General features: G+C 35.0%; 2 protein-coding genes and 2 long non-coding RNA genes across 5 annotated transcripts; 3 read left to right on the top strand and 1 right to left on the bottom strand.

Annotated features, from left to right (window-relative positions):
* Nucleotides 1-1577: 1577 nt before the first annotated feature.
* LOC108971801 lies at nt 1578-2151 on the top strand. The gene is made up of 3 exons (XM_018938083.1): nt 1578-1734; nt 1789-1843; nt 1909-2151. The coding sequence occupies exons 1-3, from the start codon at nt 1658-1660 to the stop codon at nt 2071-2073; spliced, it is 297 nt and encodes a 98-aa protein (XP_018793628.1). The 5' UTR covers nt 1578-1657; the 3' UTR covers nt 2074-2151.
* A 4760-nt stretch (nt 2152-6911) lies between these two features.
* On the top strand, nt 6912-18639 carry LOC108971846 (putative inorganic phosphate cotransporter). 2 transcript variants are annotated; one of them, XM_018938162.1, is made up of 4 exons: nt 6912-7048; nt 16671-16807; nt 16866-17936; nt 18006-18639. In XM_018938162.1, exons 1-4 carry the CDS (start codon nt 7045-7047, stop codon nt 18159-18161), a joined length of 1368 nt encoding a protein of 455 aa, XP_018793707.1. In that variant the 5' UTR covers nt 6912-7044; the 3' UTR covers nt 18162-18639. The 2 variants fall into 2 exon arrangements, with proteins under 2 accessions (XP_018793707.1, XP_018793706.1); XM_018938161.1 differs by lacking the exon at nt 6912-7048 and adding an exon at nt 16324-16444.
* Nucleotides 18640-19962: 1323 nt separating this feature from the next.
* Nucleotides 19963-20735, bottom strand: LOC108971849. Its single transcript, XR_001993582.1, has 2 exons — nt 20206-20735; nt 19963-20135 (listed from the first exon to the last, which is right to left on the bottom strand). It is a non-coding gene; the product is annotated as an uncharacterized LOC108971849 (long non-coding RNA).
* Nucleotides 20736-20791: 56 nt separating this feature from the next.
* LOC108971848 lies at nt 20792-21466 on the top strand. Its single transcript, XR_001993581.1, has 3 exons — nt 20792-20809; nt 20876-20921; nt 21045-21466. It is a non-coding gene; the product is annotated as an uncharacterized LOC108971848 (long non-coding RNA).
* The last annotated feature ends 836 nt before the right edge of the window (nt 21467-22302 follow it).

The following is a 22302-nucleotide window of genomic DNA, read 5'->3' as shown; positions in this document are numbered from 1 at the left end:
AAGAAGAATATAATTTTTAATTCACAGCAAATTTGTTTCATAAACTTTTTAAGCAATCAATTACATATTTTTACAATACGCGAATCAAGCCAAACACCGTCTAATAGCCCAGACGGTGTTTGGCTTGTTTCTTAAGCTACATCCTAAGGAAATTAATTTCGCTACCGCTAACACCGCTTCACCCTTAGAGTCTCGGTTTCTGTCTGCGTAGAGCCGCTTCCGCTTCGAATAACACGATTTCACGCTCAATTTGAGTGATTCTCTTCACAATGCGCTTCTCTTCGCGCAACAGCTTCCGGCACATCCGCACCAACATCTTGCGTGGCTGCGGGAAAGTGTATATTAAAAACAAAAACAAAAATATGTATTTAACTAACCTCGTTCTTCGGTGATCTATAGCCCATCATGCAAATGTGCCGCCTGTTGAAACGGTTCAGTAAATTAAGGAAAGAAAAATTGTGGTGTTTCATATTATTTTGATTTGTATACCCACCGCAGCACATCGAAAGCTTTAACGCCGCAGGAGTTGTTTACAACCTCCATGGATGGCGATTTCATGTTGATTTTAGTTTGTTTCTTTTATAATGCGAGTTTTTTTATGTAAGCTTTATAACTTTTTAATTTTGTTTAGTTTTAGAGTTTTGTTTCCTATTCCTTTGAACTTTTTTTTTTTTTTTTCAATTCAATAAATGTGTCGATTTATTTTGTTTTGGTTGTCATATTTTTATATGTGTACATGAGACTAAGATCACAGTGTAGCAATTATTAATGTAATTTTAAAGCCATAATTTTTTTAATACGCAATTTGAAGGATCAAGAGGTATTTAGTGCTCTTAGAGAGTAAGAGAGATCTACCTCTTTTTTGGATATATCTAAGAAGCAGACTTTAATAGTTTCAGGTAATAATAACTCAGTTCTTTGACAGTGTAGCCAAAACTAGGAGATGGGAAAGGAGATCGCCATATTGAAAAAGGAGAGTTATCTTTAGTTATTCTATCGAACCTGTTGGAATTCACGTCGAGCGCTGTTTTAGTCAAAGATGACTATTCCTCATGAACTATGTGAGGGCACTTTATCTGGTATTACTAAGGACCAAAACTGCTCTTTGTCAACCTACCAAAGTAACTTTAGCTAATCCCAAATAATAAGCTCTTTTCGAATAATATAATTTCTAATCAAATATATTCTACTGAGCTCAAATGTATTTTATTGATATCGCACTTCTCTCGAATACCTTAATCTTGATTAAGTACTAGGCAACTAAAAGAAGACTTCTTACTAATGTCTTTTCAGATCGTTATGGGCTTGTTGCTCTGAAGAACTCATTTTTGAGCCTTCAGCTATCTAACTCATGGTCTAAATTGTGTGAAGCTTTCACAACACCTAAGTGTTCGATAAACTAGGACTTTATGACTTTACTTGATTCTAAAGCAGTAGTTATGAAGATAATTTCAACGATTTTGAAAACTAGCACAACTCTGTTCGTTGATTTTTAACACAGTGTAACAATTACAACATCACTTTTAACGAGCCGGTTTCTCAATGACGTTTCGTTCAGTTTTCGAAAACTCTTTGAACTTTTGTAAGCATAAAATTACAATCAGAACATTTGTTGGATTTTGTGGAAATATTTACATTGAATCGTTCGGGTAATTACATGTTTCGTGATATGATTTCGACACAGCAACAAATCTTGAGAAATCGTCGACGTATGTCCGCGCTAACAACGCTACAGTGAGTATGAGCAAGTACGATTTTTGCGAGCTTGAAAAATATATTTTGTTTTAGGCAGAGAATCGCAGCAAATAGTGCGCGTTCAGATCGATTTCATAACGTCAAAAAGGTAAGGTTGCCTTATCCACTTATAAATTATCTGTTCCGATGTTATATATTTTTGTTTTCTCGAAGCAAACTCAAACTTTGCGTGAGTTTTTCGAGGATTTACAAGTGGAGGAAAATCGTATAAAACGTGAAATTTTAAAAATTGCACAAAAAATTAAAAGGCTGGAAAAAGTCACCGTGGAAGATGCGGAAGATTGTCAAAGCGCACGGAAGGGAGCCAGAAATTCTTAACTTTTTTTACGAAAATTTTAAATATATGCACAGTAGTTGTGTATGTATTGGTACGAAATAAAATTATAGCTTAACTAATTTGACTTAAATAGAAGATATTTAGCTGAGGAATGCAGAATTACAGTTCGTTGGGGTTTTAGGCCGATATCGCTTTTATTAGATTAGTCAGGAAATGTAATTTCAGTGTTTATTTATGTTAAAATGATTTGAAAAATAGCTGATCTCTTCGTAGGTGTTTGTGAAGATCTCGATAGTGAGATATTTAACTTATAAAAGGTTTTATTGACATGATTTTATGGCTTTAAAGATAAGTAGGGGCGTTGTGTTTATCTATACGCTATTTTGGCTTATCTGAGATGATGAGATAACAGTAGAGATTACGTGGATTTACTCAGGTAAAAAAAGCTTTGTTTTTGAAATTAATTTTCTGATATAAAAAAGAGATATTTACAAACATACACGATTAACAAAGAAATCCTGAAATTTTTGGAAAAAAATATTTTGAACTCGGCCATTGCGACACCAAAAATGGGCAGGATAACTCCTTACAGGATCATATAAAATGGCAAAAATACTTGTTTTAGTTAAAATCTTAACTTGAACGAAGGAAAAAACTGACAAGTGGGCTTTTGCCAGACATTTTTCGAATTTCAGTGAAAATTTCGCGTAATTTTTTTTCAAATAGTTGTAATCGAAAAAAAAATCCTTCGTCCAAGTCTAATAATAATAATAATTTTTTCTCAAAGATCTTTTCAAAATTTCATGAATATCGGTTGAGAAGTTCACGAGAAATCTTGCCAACTGACTTCGAAAACACAATTTCCAGAAAAACTCATTTAAAGACGGGGCACTTAGCCTAGCTAGACTCGAGTTCTCAAGGCTGTATCTCCGAAACTATTACTCAGATCAACTGGAAAATTTAAAACAACACTATGGAGGTGTTGTACAATTTAATAAGACAATAAAAAAAAATCGATTTTTTGAAACCCGTAAACCCATGTACACCCTTACTACAGTTCATGAAAAAGGTATATGCTTTTGCTGATCTACCCTTTTCTACCCTTCAGAACAAGCTCTTAAAAATGCTTGCATAAACCTCATGAGGTTAATTCAAATTCAAAATAGATTATTTCCTAGAATATTGGATATTACTAGTAGATTGTTTCGAAAAGTTTTACAACTGGTGTTTAAGCATTATCTCAAATCTTGTTTATATTATGCGAGTCGGGCATCCTCTTCTACTAACGAAGATAATACTGACAATGTTAAAGAAACCGAGCTTAAATATCAGTGTCTTAGCAACAGAAAAATAACATAAGATTTCAACTATTACCTAAGGATCGACTCAACACATTTTGGTTAACCTTTTGGGTATGACTCTTACACGTAGTGGTTAATGTTTTGGTTATGAAACATATCAATGTTTCCACTTTAGGTTTTCTTCCTTTTTAAAATCAAATTGTGATATTTTTATTTGATGAAGTAGTGTTCGCAAGTAGCAGGTGGGTACTACCTTAAACTTGCTTAAATTAATTAAACAAAAATTGGTTAGAGATGTCCTTAGCTGTGATATAACACCTTTACACACTGTAAAAGTTTCAAACCAACCACTATCTCCACAAAAAGCAGACATTATAAATTTAAATTTCACTTTCCTGTCAATAATTTTTCTGACTTATCTACAACAAATCGTTTAAACTTTTTTTATTTAATTCTTCTTGAAACAAAAATCAGCAACATACAAATTTTTAATTTTTGAACTCGCACGATTTTAGCATTGAATTTGAAGCATATTTTGCACTGTTTAACCCGAGTACGTAGAAGACCATATGTCAACACATATGTCACGTCTTACGAGGAAAGTGCTGACGAACCAGAAGAATATGGCTTTGTTAAAATTTTTTGTGTAAGCCAAACTAATACAAATCGATATTCACTTTTCTAAATATTCCACAAATTTTTATTCAAAACTTAGCCGCCCCATTGCCTGCACGGCGGGAAAGCAAGGATACATAAAATCGGTAAAATTGAAAGGCAGTTTTGTCAGTGACAGCAATTTATTCTAAATATTTTGTTGCATGATATTTATAGCAAAATTTGAGACTACGCTACATGTTCAAACGCTTAGAGGAGGAACAAAATCAAATTAATTCCAAATTTCCGCTAAACTACAAGGAAGCGCATAGAGTAGAAGTGAAGGCCCGCAAATTTCCTTTCTACAGCTCGCGTTAGTAGCGTAAACATCCACAAAGCAGAGCATTGCCATAACAAATTGTGTCATTTAGTAGATCAATTTTTATGTAAACAAATTTTGAGAGGTTAGTTGTTTAAGTGTTTGTACAGTGAAGATGTGTGAGTGTCATCATGTGGAAACACTTAAAAGCTGGATCAATAAATGAACTTATTATGTGCATTTTATAATTGTTTGCTGTCAAGTGATTGCAAAGGGGCGGTGGCTACCTTTTTGTTCTAGAATTTTAACTATGGGAAGCTAGCTTTCAAAAGGTTTTAGGCATGTTTAATCACGCATTCCAAAAGAACGAATCCTGCCAACAAAGGTGGGCGTGCTGTTTGTCTATATTTAGTTCATATTCTCCAAAAAGTGTTTTTACTCGTATTTAACCACTCATCAAGATACGTCCCGATAATTGTACAAAGTACATATATGACACAATTTGTATTTGGCTCAGAGTAGAACACTTTATAACTGATATCATGGAAAACTGAAAATACTGTTCATTTGACCAGATATGACACTTAAGCTTATTATACAAGTTAAAGGAAAAACTGTCCATAGCTTACTATCTGTTGCTACAACGTTCTCTAAATTATTGCCCTCCTAATGCATAACTCTGACTTCACAATTACGACAATCAACCTATTGCGTTTAGGTCGCTCTACATTCCTCATTACTCAAGAAATAGAACATTAATAAGATCTTCAAAAGTGATTTATACGCTAAGCCACGAAAAGTGTTCACTAAAGGCCTTATATGGTAATTTTCTGGAACTTACAATTGAAAAGAAGCGTACTTGGAGAGAGAACGTGAATATCAAGATATTTCGAAGCTTAGAGAACAAGCTACTCATACATAAGGCAATACTCTGACCGCGCTGGTCGAGTAGAATTTAGCTTTGAGTGCGCTCGGCTGATTTTATAATTATTAAAGTCTTTCAAAATAAAGTTATTCGTATAATAGTATGTACTCTATATTATGATAGATCTTTATTTAGATCCGAATATATCCACTGCAAAAGAAATTATAGAAGAATATTTTAGTCGTTACCGCTCTCGTCTGATCACATGCTTGCGATACAACTGCTGGACATTAGTTCCATTAGATATTGCCTTTGAATTCAATTGATCTCAATTTCATTTATGTAAAATACGAACCCCGAATCGGCTATATTGAGTTTGCCATCGAGTTTGTAACACCTACAAGGAACGTCTCATAATGAGCTGAGTCACTTAAATCAAGTGTGTCTGTTTGCATAAACTAGTTCCTCAGTTTTTGAGTTATCGATATGAAGCTGCACTGCAATTTAAGTTATGGCATTGAAATATCCTCAAGAAGCTGCTCATTTTTCGGTACCGATATCGGATCACCAAAGCGTAAAGCTGCTATACAAAACGATCAAAATTAAGTTATTTTAAGAAATCTTTTTTATTTGTGAAAGCGGTTATAAGTAATGGGCAACCGATTTTTCTTATTTTAATCGAACTTCAACGTAGTTTTTTTTGATTTTGAGGGGTGATATATTCGAGGTTCCTTACTTTATTAAATAAAAACACACAAATTTTAAGTTTAATGGCGAATATTTATTATCTTCGGCAGAACATACTTTGAATTTTTTTTTTTTTTTTTTTTTTTTTTTTTTTTTTTTTTTTTTTTTTTTTTTTTTTTTTTTTGATTTTGTCTTTCAAATGTTTTTCGCGGATACGACTCAGATGGTCCATTAGTTGAGACAAATTTTCGATGACTCGTTCGAGCATTTTGACTGTTAACAATTATTCCACCGACCTGAATGAAAAAACAGCTCTCGAATCCCTTCAGTTTGCTCACTGAGTTAACCATCGCTGAACAAAATTTAGCTCGAAAACGTCGAATCTTCTTGAACTTTTCAATTGCCTATAGTGTCAGTCCGAGTTTCTGCTACCGACGCCGAATCGACACTCCAAAGCCTTCGTGTACATTTTCAGCCACGACTGCTATACTTTCTTCACTGCGTGCTGGACGTGGTTTATTCCGTCGAATATTATAAATTAATGAATGCTGAGTCTCAAGATGGATGAGGGTGTTGCGAATAGTACGCTAAGTAGGCCGATTATGTTGAAAATAAGTTGAGAAAGGCGCACGAAACACATTTTTTACAGAAGTGAGTTTTCGATATAAAGCTGAGCGATTAGTAGACGTTATTCAGGCTTAAGTCTTTCCATGTTGAACTGCCAAACAATACTGGACAAAAATAGTATGACAGCGTGACACGATTCACGCGTGATCTGTCAAAAAAAGAATATTGAAAAGAGTACCACTTCTTGGATCACGTTAGTTGTATCATATTTGATCTGTAGTCTCTTTTTGCAAACAAAAACTCTCCGCTTCACTTCTCTTGTCATCACCAATAGGGAATTTCGCTTGATTACTTCCGATTTGTATGTTAAATTGATGGTTTTTGTGTTGGCCTGGTTTGGTGTGATGGAATGTGAAATTAAAATATTAATCTGTTAAATTAAGTGAATTAATCGGCAAGACAGGGATCACGAAAGTGTTACGAGCACTGAAGTGTTGATAATCAATCGTTAACTAATTTACCTGCCAGTAATTCTAGTTTTGTTGGTTGCAGCAGTTGACAGTCGGTAAAGCAAATCAAAGAGCGCTGAACATGAAGTTTCGGTTTAGTGATTGCAGTGCAGTGTAAGTGACAGGCAACGTACATATGTATTTTCCGCCGAAATGTGAGAGTAGAAATAATGGGTGAGTAAAATTATTAATATTATTTTTGACGACTGAAATTAAGACCTTCTCAAGGAGAATAGAACTAAACTCAAAAATTTTTTCATTGTAAAAAGCTTCCAATATTTTCAATGTTAAGTCATTAGTTCCAGAGCCGATGCCTTTGATCTCAAAGTAAATTTATAAAGCTTAGAAAACGCTTAGAAAAATAATAAATTTTAAAAACTCCTCAAAACTTATATTTTAAAATACAAAAACATGTCTCAAAGAACATTTTGGCAAACGCATACCATCAGCTAAGCGCCTCACGTGTGCACCAGCATTTACTCATAATTTAAGACGCACTGTTCGTGACCAAGTAGCGGAAGGAAGAACGAAATCTGGGTTATGAAATTTTTAATGAGCATGCAACTGAGACCGAAATATGGAAAAGTTTACTTGTGGTGCATCTTCAGCGGTCAAGATGTGGCCATATGAACATGTTTTATGCATGTCGCTCCATACTAATACATATGTACATTTTCGTGCAGTATAAAGCTTAGCGGCCCACTAAGTATCAAGTGTGTCTAGAGTATTTAAGATGAGAAGCTAACTTTTGCGTAACGGTTCAAGTAACGGTTATATGTGTAAACATGTCTAAACAGTGGCAAGTTTTGTCGAGAAAGTTGTCAGCAGCAGTGGACATTTACATATGTGCGTACATACATATATATACATTTTCATATAATATATATATATACTCATATGTATATACATTAGGGTGATTAAAAAATATATTTTTTTTTTCGTTTGGTACTCTGCAAAATTACGATTTTTTCGTAAACCCAACCGTTTAAAAGATATTAACGGTTGAAATGTGAATATTTTTGGGAAAATTTTTTATTTCTTAAGAATTTTATAACTCAATGAAAAAAAATTATTATGAATGAAACTCATAGGTTTTGGAGAGGTTTTTTTAAAGGTGTCTAGGAACCTATTTTTTAGAGTACCAAACGAAAAAAACAAAAAAAAAATTTTTTTTTTATACAAATCGTATGGGACCATTTGTATAGACCAGTGAATTTCCTACAAAACTATGAGTTTCACCATGCGTAACTTTTCTATCAGATAATAAGAAAAAATATAAAACTGTAAGTAGGAGGACCTTCCCTTAAAGGTGCCTAGAAGCCTATTTTTCAGAGTACCAAACGAAAAAAAAAAAAAAAATTTTTTATTTTTGAATCACTCTAATATACATATGTGTATAGTCATATACGCTTCCCTTTGAAGTCAAGCAAGTCCGTCGAGTGGCTTGAGAAACTATGAAAAATCGCTATTAAGTACAAGCGCAGTGAAGTAAAAGTAAAACTAAAAGAAATTGCGTTTTGCCTGCGAGTGAAGTATTAATATCCTTTAGCGTTGAACAGTTCCCGGAGCAGCATATATGTATGAACATAATATTCAGCTGCTTCATCTATGCGCACATTTTATTTTCCTAACAATTTTTGTTTTTTTTGTTTTTGTTTTGCAAGTAAATGAATTACTCCTATTTCCGGCTTGCTGTCTTCGGGCTTATAAAGCATTCTTCAAGCCATGACTTACATACCATACATACACACATGTATTTTGTTCATGTATTTTGTTCATGTGTGTCAGTGCAGCGTATTTGTGCAGTTATTCTTTGGCACTACAAATGCTGACAAATGCCGCCCTGTGCTAATGCTATTTGCTCCGTATCACTTTTATCTTCATTTCATCTTGGAATCCAGGCGTGCCCTGTGCTTGTGTAATTTCATTAACTGCGTGTAGTTTTAGCCGAAATTCGACACGATGTGTGAGCGTATTGGTAGAGTGAAGCGAGCAAATTATATGCAAATTTGATGGGATTTTCTTGTTTTTTGCGCAGAAAATGTAATATATGCGAAGAAGGTAGGCAATATGGCATGGCTGTTAGTAGGAAATGGGGGGGTTGCCGTATTAACTGGATTTTCGTTTGGAATTTGTTAAACAATAGAGAAACGAGTGAAATTAGGAACAATTAAAAAAATTTTTTTGAAAGGTTTGCCAGACTAACATGATTATCCTCGAAATTTGTTTAATAAGAAAAGAGCGAGTGAAATTAGGCCCGATTTAGAGATTTTTTTCTGAAAGGGTTGCCAGATTAACTGAGATTTCCTTTGAAATTTGTTAAGTAATAGAAAAGCGAATGAAATAAAGTCCGATTTAGAAAAATTTTCTTAAAAGGGTTGCCAGATTAACTTTATTCTTCTTTGAGATTTGTTATGTAATAGAATAGTGAGGTAAATTTGGCTCGAAATGCAAATTTTTTTTGTGAAAGGGTTGCCAGATTAACTGAGTTTTCCCTTGGAATTTGATAAATAAGAGAAAAGCGAGTGAAATTTGTCTGTAAAAGATTTTGTGGACCGAATTAATGTGTGCGATTCTTTTTTGAAAATGAAATCGAACCACTTCTGGAGCGAATGGTAACAGGAGACGAAAAGTGGATCAAAAACGACAATAATGAGTGAAAAGGATGATGGTCTAAGCGTGGTGAAGCTCTACAAAAGGTTTAAAAGCCAGGATTGATGCTTTGAAAGGTTATGCTGACTGTTTGGTGGGATTTGGAGAGAAGTCATCCACTATGAGCTCTAGTTTGGTCGAACGAATGGCTATATATTTACTGTCAACAGCTGATAAAATTGAAGTAAGCGAATTGGAAAAAAAAACGGTCAGAACTGATCAACAGAAAGGGCTTAGTCTTCCATGAAGACAACCACACACATTTTTGATGACTCGGCAGAAAGTGGGAGAGGTTGACTGGAAAGTTTTCATGCATCCACTATATAGCCCTGACCTTGCACCATCGGATATTGACCATTTACTTCGGTCAATGTACAACTCCCTTAATAAAATAAAGTTGGCTTCAAGAAAAGCGAAAATTACTTTTTGCAGTTTTTCGCCGAGCAACCAGAAAAGTTTTACACCGATGGAATATTGTCTCTAGTCGAAAAATGCCAAAAAGTGGCCGACCAAAATGGGACATATTTGGTTCATAAAAGCTCATTATAAATATAAAAAAATAAGTTGAAATTTTATTAGAAATACGAAAATACTTTTTCGACTCTCCAATATATAAATAAACCTTTACAGGTTATACAAATAATTTCAGAAATATTGAAAGTGATCTTTCTTTGGAAGATACATAAAAGTATATATAGTAAAAGTTAACAACTACAGCTAAGTACATATTAAATAACACACTTCATTGCCAAATGATTATGCAAAACCAAGGCTTATTGCTGAAAATAATCATTAAGTTGATACACAAGTGATTAGATAAGCTGCATCAAGTTTAGTGCATACTATTCCTGACATGTATAATTACTAAGTACTTAAAATCCAACAGATATTGTATTCCTAATAACTACCACAACAAAAACTTAATAAACCTATCCAATCCCAATGAAAAGTATGGAATTCTGTTGTGGTTGTTGTTATATCTAAGCACAACCTAAGTTGACTGGTGACATGCCTAATTGTCAGCGACATGCTCTATCACGCCCTCACGTGTCAAGTGCTGCGCCTTACACTCATTCTATCGCAGCCATACTCCAGCTTTTAAACGACAAGCCGGGATGTTGTGGCAAATTAATTAGAAGCCTGCCAATGGTAGCGCCACCACAAAGCTTACGCTTCCCCATTAATTTCACAACACTTACTCTCGTGAGAGTGCCAATGCATGGCGATGATGTCGAATTTAATTTCTCCGCACTTTTTCAACTAAAATACTTGAATGCCAATGGCGCGACTTGGTAGCAGCGAGATAACTTTCATATCTTCAGCCTAGGCAGCATTGAGTGGCGGATGGATAAAGTGGCAGCTGACTGCTTTTGTTTGTTAGTTGCCTCAACACTTGACGCCACGCCACACTTTTCCACTGACAAAAGCAAAAAAACGGGAAGTGAGATAGAAATTGCAGTTTGCTATTGGCAGCGGATGAACCTATTGATAGGTCAACTAGTGGGTGCACAAGGAGTGGCAAACACAAAGCACTGGAACACTGTGTTTTAGAAACACTGAAGGAGGCGGTGGTCGGTAGTATGAAAAAGTTTACAACTGAAGTTCCGTTTAAATGACTACGACTATTTGGCTTTGTAACGGGTATAAAGTTGCTTTGAAACTAGAGCAATGAAATTCGTAAGCGACGACTTCCTGAATCCATCCGTATTGGTATAAGTTTCAAATGTGTAACATGACTTAAAAGATTTTAAATTTTTTACAGGTAGTTTCTACTTATATTGTTTTAAAAGTCTCCTGAATACTGGATGTGTGATCGAAAATACAAGAAATTATCATACATGCTATATAGAATATTTGGAACTCACTTTTAAATGTCACTTGTAAAAATTTTAAAGTATTTTCGAGTAAAAGCCCAGTCAAAGTTTATTAACTAAATCACAAGAATTGATTCTACATGCCATATTACCAGAATGGTAAGCCACACACTACTACCGTAGTTAATTGTTGATTAATTTGACAGCAAAATTACGTACTGCCCCCACACGTCTTTGATTTAATTAAAAGCTAAATGGCAATATTCTGCTTTGTCACCATTAATTAAAGTCTAAAGATATCTGACGCTGTTGCACGAACAGGCACTATTTTCAATCGCCCTTTTGCAGATCACACGTGTGTCTCAAGTTATATTTGCTCAGTATTGTTTGGAATTAGATCATGGAGAAACTAATGCTTGAAAAATGTTTACAAATCGTTCAACTTTATTACGAAAATTCACGTTCTGTAAAGAATGTGTTTCGCGCTCTTCGCTCAACATAATCGGCGTACTGAGTGCACTATTCGAAATACCATCGCCCATGTTAAGACCTAGCATTCATTACTGGATTATATTCGACCGAAAAGACCGCGTCCAGCACGCAGTGAAAAAAATATACCAGCAATAACTGAGAATCTACACGAAGATCGTGGAGAGTCCATTCGGCTTCATTCACAGCAACTCGGACTGGCGTATGAAACGATTTGGAGCATTTTACGTCCTGACATTAAATTGAAAGCGTACGGAATACAGCTTATGCACGAGCTGAAGCCGTTCGACCTTCCAAAGCGACATCGCTTCACTCTATGGACTTTTGAAAAGATCCAAGAAGATCCAAAGTTTTCGAGTCGAATTTTGTTCGTCGATGAAACCCGTTTTTGGCTCAATGGGGATGTAAACAAGCAAATTTGTTACTTTTGGAACAAAGAGCAATCTAAAGCGATTCCACAGCTGTCATTTCATCCAGAAAATATAACAGTTTGGCGTACTTTGTAGGCCAGCGGAATCATCGGTTCATATTTCTTCAAAAATGGGGCCGGTTAGAATGTAATGCCATGATAACCGACTATTTGATGTCTGATATTGAACATCTTGATCGCGGCGACATTGGCTTTCAACTAGACGGCCACTTTAAACAATCACATTATTCAATGGATTTATGGAGAGAGCACTTCAGTTAGCAGATAATTTGCCGTTATGCGTCGGTCGATTGGCCACCAAGATCATATGACATCGCGGCAGTAGACTATTTCCTACGGGGATATGTAAAGTCTTTGCGAATAATCCCGCTTCGATTGAGGATTTGAAGAAAAATATCATCTGCGTCAGTTTCCAGTCGAAACGACTCGAATGAGTCGTCGAAAATTGGACTCAACGGATGGACCACCTTTTACAATTCTCCACGATTTGCGTCGATCGTCTTTTCAATGCAGCAAAAACTCCATTTGAAGTCTTGAGCACATATGAATAATAATATTGTTGCTGAGTAATTACATTGTGGTGATGCATTCCATTTGAAAAATCTAATTATTTAACTAAACTATACTTGTGGTGAATATTTAGATTACAGAAAAAGCATGAAACTGAAAAACTCTGTCATGAGTATTATTTTAAACACTGAATTTCCGCATTTTTGGGAGAGACACATCACAAAATAATCATTATATTTGGCCATTTATAGTATATTGAATGGTTATTTCGTTTTCCAAAAAAAGCTTCTAACGCATAAACAAGTATTTACAATCCGAAGAAGTATTATAAGGTTTAGGTGGGTTTTGAGATACTGACCTGAAATTTTGAACGTCTTTTTCTTTCTAAGGAGCTGCTCCTTTTTAGGAACGGCCGATATCAGACTACTATAGCATATAGCTGCCATACAAACTGATTGATCAAAATAAAGTTCTTGCAAGAAATCTGGTGAGCTAACGTGTTTTCTTGTTCGTACACACTTCTATAATTAATTTTGGCATATACTGTTTGAAAAGAAAATGTATTGTCTGCATATAGAATTCTGTGAATCGATATAAAAATTTACATAATTGCAGTATATGTTTGCTAATATTTTCTTCATATGAACAAAAACATATTTCATTATAATTTACTATCCCTTTCTGAGTTCTTACAAAAGTGCTTGCATTGTATATAGGAGTAATACTTTTCAGATTGCTCAGCTATCAATAAATTCGCATTTGCTATGCAATAAATTTCACTGGAAATATATTTAAGTATATCGAAAGCATTTCATGGTCAACTGAATGCATTCAAAACTGATTTTGAAGTTTACGTTAGTAATAACAGCTGATAAGTTTATGCAAGAATTATTTTGAAAAGCTACACAATTTGGAACAGTTCGCAATTTGAGCCAAAAATTTGTAATATTCATTTTAAAATTCACTTGAATTGAGGCAAATTAAAACCAACTTTATTGAATTCCTCGGAAAACTACTATGAACAAAAAATTTTAAGACTTTTTTTGTTCTTCAAAATCTATGTTCCTTCTCATAGCAATCTCACTCGACCACAATACTTGTGTCAACGTATTTTCAAATCCTCGAAACAGTTGTTAAAGTCAATTTCCGGAATAGCCTTCAATGCGCGTAGCGATGCACGTTGAATATCTTCAATTGACTCAAAACGGTTGACCCTTAGCGATTGTTTGAGTTTGCTGAATAGCCAGAAGTCACACAAAGCTAAATTATGCATGTTTGTGGTGCAAAACCAAGAGCTGTCGTCCTATAATTCTTACCTCCTTTTACGAATAGCTTTACCCAAGCGTCGCATAACCCTCAGATAGTATTACTTGTAGACATTTTAGTCGGTCAGAAGGAAGTTTGTTAATCGAAGAAAACTGTCAACATAGCCTTCATTTTTCACCTGCTTTGACATGTTATTTTCGGCTTCGGCTCACCTTTGCTACAATTTTTTCACCGATTGATGCTACATTTTTGAGTCGTGAGTATAGATCCAAGACTCATCGTCAATAATAATACGTTTCACGGCATGCTGGTAGTCGGAAAACATTATACGCAGACGTTAGCGCGACTTTGTTTTTCGAAAGAATTCAGTGATTTTGGAACCAATCGCGCTTTTCATTTTTTTAGGCCCAATTTATCTTTCAAAATGGCTTTCACTGATCTTTCCGATATTCCAAAGATGCCAGTAAGATCGCTGATTGTTAGTCGTCCATTCTTAGCAACCCGTGTCTCGTCGACAACGCGTTCTCGTTCCTCTTCGAATAATATGCATCGAACAAAACTCTTGCTCGAGACAAACAATTATAACCAAAAGCCTTTTCCAATATTGTGAACGTTTGGGCACCAAAAATTTTGTTCGGTACACAAAATGGTACACTAATTGAGCTTCGTTGTTGAATTTCACTCATCGCAAAAATTGCCGAATGCACTTTATGTCCTTCAGAAAGACAAACGTATACTTAACATTGATGATTATTTAGTATGCACATATTTGGCACACATGTCACTGGCAGTCAAAAATATTTGGACGAATGGGTTTTCGCGTGAAATTTATATGAAAAGGTCTTATTATGTTTTGCTCAGCGAATCAAGAGATAGCAATTTCGCTGTAAAGGTCATGTGGTTCGAATGTAAGAAAATACTCAAGTATTGAAGGTATTCGATTCAGTACCTACCAGTGGTAGCAGAGAAAGGGGAAGACTACTACTCCATTGGAGAGATCGGATGGAGAGGGACTTGGTAAGTGTATTTGGTAACTCGAATTAACGCCAAATAGCGAAGAGAAGAAACAGCTGTCGTGTTATTGGCTATAACCGCGTAAGCGCAGTCTAGGCCAGTGAAGAAGAAAAGAAGAAGAAGAAAATTCGAGTGTATCCATCTAATGACAATAATATGTTTAGATTTAGAGATTTTTTACTGTGATTATTTCAAAATCCCATGGTACTAATCTAAGTTACTAATTACCGTTCTCTCCTGACTTACTTAAACTTTTTTTTATGATGAAATAACTATATTCGACGAACGAGCTATTTTTAGTAAATTACTGAATTTGTAAAAACATAAAATCTCTGCAAAATTTTCATGATATTATATTAACAGAGGTTACCATCGAAAACATGAAAATTTTAAAACGAGCATCTGGAATGTTCCAATTACCCTTTCGTACCAAAACAGGATTAGCGATCGCATACGCTATGGGTTATAGCGTTATATGGGTTTCCTCGAGCAAACAAAGACAAATTTATTTATTTTTGTTTTCATATAAAGAAATAAAGAGTTTATTAAAATTTTATATTATTCTAAAGAAACATATTTTACAAACAATTGGTGTACTTTTCAACCAAATTTTTTGATATTTGACTAAATACAAAATATTTCTTAGAAGAACTTGAGTTTGATCGGCCAGTTTGTGTGGGAGCTGTATGGTGTTGCGGTCCCATAACGGTGTTTCCGACAAAAGAACACTTTGAGTATGTGTGCGAGGTTTCAGATCGATATCTCAAACACTTACGGTTAAGTTCGCTTATATAAGTATATGGGTCATACAGACGGACAGACGAACATAGCAAAGTTAAAAAAATCGGCACAGCTCGTCACGCTGTTCATTGGTTGTTAATGGTGTCTTCGCTCAAGGCTCTTATTAGATCCATTTATGTAAATAGAGAACACATCACATCTTTTGGGAATGCATGTGATGGAGGTAAGGGCATAATAGATCATAGGTGGTGGTGCAAAACTCTTCAAATTTCCATTCTATTCTATTCTATGGAGTTTCCAACGTTTTCTTCTAATATGACAAACTAAATCGAAAACTCAATATATTCTGTTCGAGGTATACAAATTATTTATATTTACAAATTGGAAAAAACGATACTTTTCTATCACCACTGAAAGTATAATTGAATTAAAGTACTTTTTAAGCCACACTAATCATATTGCCGCTGTCCACTCTACATATACAAACTATTAAATAAGCAAAAACGGTTATATGGTTTTCTTAGTCAATCAGTTCGCTTGCATGCCACTAAGCAATTAAATTAATAAGTTGTGTTTTCGAAACTTTAAGTTACAGTGTGACTAAAGCTGAATATTAAATGGAAAATAAGCAGATAGATGATAGCAAAAATAAAGGTTTGTAGAAACATTCGAAATGCGTTAACTACTTCGAGTGAAAAAAATTTGAATAAATTGTGAAAAGTTCATGGAACGGAAAATCTGAGGAAGAAATATGCTTAATTTTTGATAAATAACAAAAAAATTACGCTATACATTTTAAATAAATATTATTTTAAAATAAATAAAAAAAATAAAATAACAAATATTATTTTAAAATAAAAAATATTTCTCCGCATTCTAGCACCGTTTTTCGGCGCTCGGCATGTGCAATGTATTCTCATATTTCTCGGAGCCGCAGCTGCGTTCGCTCAACGCGTAAATCTCTCGGTAGCGATAGTAGCAATGATGGATAAGAATTCCACAAACCCCAATTTTGAGGTATGAAAACTTAAAAGAAAATTAAATATTTTTTCATAAGCATAATTTTTTACGCAAGGAGTACCAATGGTCCGAGCAGACAAAATCCTACCTGCTCAGCAGTTTCTTTTGGGGCTATTTTGTGACACAAATACCGGGCAGTCAGTTGGCGCGCAAATTTGGTGGTAAAATAACGCTGCTCCTTAGCATAGTACTAAGTGGACTTTTGGCTTTGCTCACGCCGCTAAGCGTACGTTTGGGCGATTGGCAACTGCTCTTTGCGCTGCGTTTGTGTCAAGGTCTCTTACAGGGTAGCACATTTTCATCGACACACACACTACTCTCCAAATGGATACCAGCCGAGGAGCGCAGCTCACTTGGCACCTTTTGCTACAGCGGTATGGCTTTTGGTACTGTGCTGATAATGTTCGTCAGCGGTTGGATTGCCTCTTCCACATTCGGTTGGCCAGGCATATTCTATTTTGCTGGCTTACTCAGCGTAATTTGGGGTTTCGTTTGGTACTTTGTCGGCGCTAACACACCAAGCGAATGCAAATCAATGACTGAAGCGGAGCGTTTGTATATTGAAGCCGCAATTGCTAAACCGGAGCATGAGCAAGCAACCATGAAGACACCTTGGTTGAAGATACTCAGCTCTGCGCCTTTCTGGGTGATATTGCTGACGCAGAGCACCTACGCATGGGGCTATTGGACAATGATGACACAAATCCCCTCATATATGAAGAGCATACTGGGACAAGATATCCAGAGCAATTCGCTCATGTCGGCAGCGCCTTATCTGGCTGATTTGTTGTTGACATTCGTATTTTGTTTTTTATCTGATTTTTTGATTAAACGTGGCTACATCAGTATTATTGTCAGTCGGAAACTGTTCAACACTATCGGATTTTGGGTGCCCATAGTACCGCTCATACTACTCGGCTATATGGGCGCCGATCAGAGCGAGTTGGCACTGGTTTTGCTGGTGATTGCTGTTGGTGTGAATTCGGCCGGCAATTTGGGTTTCCTCATCAATCATATTGATTTATCCCCCAACTTTGCTGGTGTCCTTATGGGCATGGCGAATAGTGCGGGAAATATTATGAGCTTATTGGCCCCACTGGCGGTGGGCTTGATTGTCACAGATGCGGTTCGTATATTTTCTATTTATTTCTACATAGAAAGCTTACTTTTTTTATTAAACGGCCTGCATTTACAGAAAAATGTGCTGCAATGGCGTTTTGTGTTTTACATTGCTAGCGGCATGTACTTCGTTGGCAATTTATTGTTCATCTTGTTTGGCCAGGCGAAAATCCAGGTGTGGAACTATCCTAAAACACAGCATCCACAGCAGGATGAGCGCGTTAGTATTTGACTGGAAACTATCAAAATTGAGACAGAGAGTATGTCAAGACAAGTCTGGCCTTTTTCCCATTGAACGCTGCCGTATGATTGACTCTAGAATTGCTCTAGTAGCGATCGTTGCTGTCTTCAGAAGCCTAAATTTGAAAATCTAAAAAAAAAAAAAAAAAAAAAAAAAATCAACTCAAACGAACATTTAGAATCGGTTATGTTAATAAAACTGTTGATAACCATATTGACACATTCTTATCGAACATAAAAATACGGTTTTATTCAATGTTATTTAATGTTTTCGTCATAACACAGTATTTGCACAGCAGAAGTGAGCGCATTATCACGTGTCAGAGCTAAAAGATTGTAGTAGTTTAGTCAATAAGCCACTTCAGACTAGTAAAAGTGTTTCCACTCAAGATGATCTAGGTTACTTAAATGTTATTAAATGTTTGATATGAACTATTTATTTCACAAAACAAAAAAAAAAAAAAAAAAAACACTACATTACCGTTGTAAAGAACATCTGCCAAATCGCTTCGAACAGCTGTTTGAGGAGGTGTGAGTCGAGCACGACGGGGGCGCTGAACTAGCGTTTCCCCGCCAATTTAATGCTATGCCTAAAGTAAGACGAAACCGATGTCATACTGATCTCTAGGAACCGCGACTGATCAGCAACGGCATCTCTAGATTGTGGACGAATAGTCATAAGTTACTGGCGGCCAACGAAGCAAGTAGAACCAGAGGCTGTATAATGGTCCGAAATTAATTAACAGTATTTTTTTTTTTTTTACCCAATTTCAGTAATGCTGATGTGGTGACAGCAAAACTGTAGTACGACGCCGGAAGATTTTCGTTAATCTCGACTGTAGGCTGTAGGCACGACGATGGGGTGAAACCATCTTCCTTCCTATTTAGCAAAGCCCCGGCTGATGCATCACAAAGAGGAACAAGTATCTGAACACTCCGAAATCCGCCGATACTTTAATTTCATACCGGATCACTTGGATTGGTAAGATTGGGAATTTTAGCAGATGTATCTGCTAAAGCTGTATAGAAAATGAGGTAGAAAGAACTCAACACTTCTTACTTGACTGGCCCGTGACTTAAGCACTTGAGAGGACACAACTTCAGACATCCCACCCAATTGCCGGGAGTGAAAATTAAACGCCTGTGCAAATTTATACTGGCTAAAAAGCGTTTTGCTAATTTATAAGCTCGAACACAGGAGTTATTCTTTTCTATGGCTTCACAAAAGACTAAATATTGCAGTCCGTGCGAACTCCTTAGATCAGCCATCTAACTGAAACTAACCTAACCTAGTATTGTTTGCCCATATTAGTATGTGTTGAAATATGGCATGAAGCACCCTGTAGTTGTGATTGAGTTATTTGTTTTTGTTTACAATATTTCCAAGCGTACATATCTGAAAAAGCAAAATTTACAAAAGTATATAAATAGTAAAAATATTTGTTTTGATTTTTAGAAAAAGTTCTGAAATCTCAGAAGCTAATATGGTTAAACACAATGAGCTAACAAGCAATGCTATAAGTGGTGAGAGAGCAGGTGAGTTGAAGCGCTGACATCTTCAGAGATCTTTTCTCAGTAAAAATTACCACAAGGCATTTACAACTTGATCTTTGAGCCGGAAATATCTGTATGGAAAAAATTAGAAAACTATCAGCAGAGATTTCGAAATCAGGTGTGAGTACAGAAATTTCTAGATTATTTTCAAGAAGCGTGAAGATTCTACTGATAAACATGAATCGTATAAAAAAACTAAAAGGCTATGAGAAGTATATATTTTTACAAAACTCAGCAAATTTCGTGCGGTTTAATCCGAAGATTTTGTTTATTAGTCTTGCCGTATAAATTTAATAAGATTCTTAAATCATGCTGTTAAATTTCTTCTTCTACATAAGCCAAAACGGTTCCATCAGCTTCCCTTCGAACTTAATTAAGATTTTGATTTCGCTTCGTTTAAATATTGGTTCCTCTTTACAAGAAAGCACAGCAATGTAAAAAAGCAGAAAAGAAATTGTTTTCAACTTTATCCAGCTACTTACCAAACTGTTTTGAACATCGCGCCTCTCGTACTCCCTCAATAGTTCTTGTGAAAGTTTTATGCCGGGCAATCTGATCGGGTGTCCGTAATTGGTAGGATAGCGAAAATTAGTAAAACTTGCTTGCCGTCTTTCAAATGGCATGTTCAATATTTTTTGTTTTGAAAAATAATTTTTGAAAAATATAATTTTGACATTTTTTATTTTATTTTTTTTTTTTTTGTGGAAAAACTGAAGGCAGCTGAAAACTGATTTTCAAAATCGCAGGTTTTTCTTGGATGATACAAGCATTTGCTGCAGTTTGTATACTAAGTTAAATTAATTGTCTGTAGTGTGAGTATTTTAGGCTAGGTACCCACAAACACCACCTTGAATAGGCGAAATTCCGAAACTTTTTGATAGATTTCATTTTCAAAATTATAAATATTTTTTCTGAACAAACGTACATAAATAAAATTCTCTCGAAGCGTAATCAAAATTTTTTGTTGTGCTTCTTCGTAAATATTTGGCTACAACCAACTGTTAATTCTGCTGTGGGCAACATGCAGTCGATCGGCTTGGAGATAATACGCAATGGAAAGCGCTACAATGTTTTAAAGCTCTTGCGGTGAGCCTGCTCTTTCAAAATTTCGCAATTTCACATAATAAATCGCAAAAAAAAACTTTTCCACAGCGAACAAATCTGGGGCAACCGTATACATAGATTGGGCAGAAAATCGGTATGATTTGTAGCAAAAAAAAAAAAAAAAAAAAAAAAAAAAAAAAAAAAAAAAGCAAAAAAAAAAAAAAAAAAAAAAAAAACACAAAAAAAAAAAAAAACGGTATTACTTTGATAATTGTAGTTTGTTTGCTTAACAGGATCGTAAGGAGCTCGCGGACATCTACCGAAAATTGGAGAAGAAGAAAATGAAACTCGAGAAGCAGATCTATCTGATTGAATATGAGATACACAAATTCGAGGAGTTGGAGAAATGTAATCGCCGCAAATCGTTAAAAGTAAATTTTAAGTAAAGTGGAATATCGGTCCTTCAAAGTCTATTAGTAGAAAAAATGTTTATTGGTAGGTTTCTTAGTGTCAATGTTTGTGCGTTTTTGTAAAAGGGGAAAAGCGTGTGATTTGAGAATTTGAGAATTTTGCAAATAATTTTGGTAAGAAAGCGTTAAGTTTGTTTGAGTTGATTTGACAAAAATCTCTTATTTACTTAACGATCATATACTATATGAGTATAAGTATGTGTTTTGAAATATAAATTATAGTCACTTTAGAAAGTGTTTAAACATTTGTAATCATCGTTTGTTTAATATCTAGTAATAAATTTGATTATATTACAAATGTTTCATATATGGAACTTTAGTCTTTGAATTTAATAAGCAGTTTTGATAAGCTTTATTCAGTTATCGGAAATTTCACATTTCCCCTTTTCTTATCGAATATGAAAGAATTTTATTCTTTGCAGTAGTTTGGTTTATTGGCTTCGGAGGTCTGTATAGATTTTCTTCTAAATAACCTTAGATTAAAACTTTACACTTAAGTAGTTCGGCTAACTACAATTATTTAGGTGTAAAAACCTTGCTAAGTACACTACCCTACATTTGGGGTGAAAATCGTAGCTCACGCGAAATTTTTGGTCTTTACAAAAAATTTTGTTTTTCTTATTTGGGGATTATGAAATTGTGCTTGTATCAATACTATGTTTTCCAAATATCGAAATGTTGATGAGTTTTAGTGTGTTATTTATTTACTTACTTAAGTCTATGAATATTAATTCTTACATACTATTAGAAAATTATGACTTATAGAAAATAAAATTACAATAAAACAAATAGATAACTTAGCAAAAAAACAGAATTAAAGATGCTAATGAAGGAAGCCCTAGAGTAAGAAAAATCAAGTAGAACTTTCTCAAAAATCGAGCCAAAAATTCAGTTTTCAGTTGATTTCTTTGCCCCTGTCCACTTTCTAAGTTAAGGTTTGAACTAAAACACGTATTTTTTCAGCTTAGAAGATCCTGCAAAGAGTTAACCTGCCAACGCAGGCACATCCTTCTTCCGAAAAAAATTAAAGGCAGAGAAGGGACCGTCACTTGAAGACTTAAGGCG

The sequence above is a fragment of the Bactrocera latifrons genome, unplaced genomic scaffold, assembly GCF_001853355.1.
Source record: "Bactrocera latifrons isolate USDA-ARS-PBARC rearing strain unplaced genomic scaffold, ASM185335v1 scaffold_36, whole genome shotgun sequence".
NCBI classification, from domain to species: domain Eukaryota; kingdom Metazoa; phylum Arthropoda; class Insecta; order Diptera; family Tephritidae; genus Bactrocera; species Bactrocera latifrons.
This window is presented reverse-complemented; position numbering and strand designations above follow the sequence as displayed.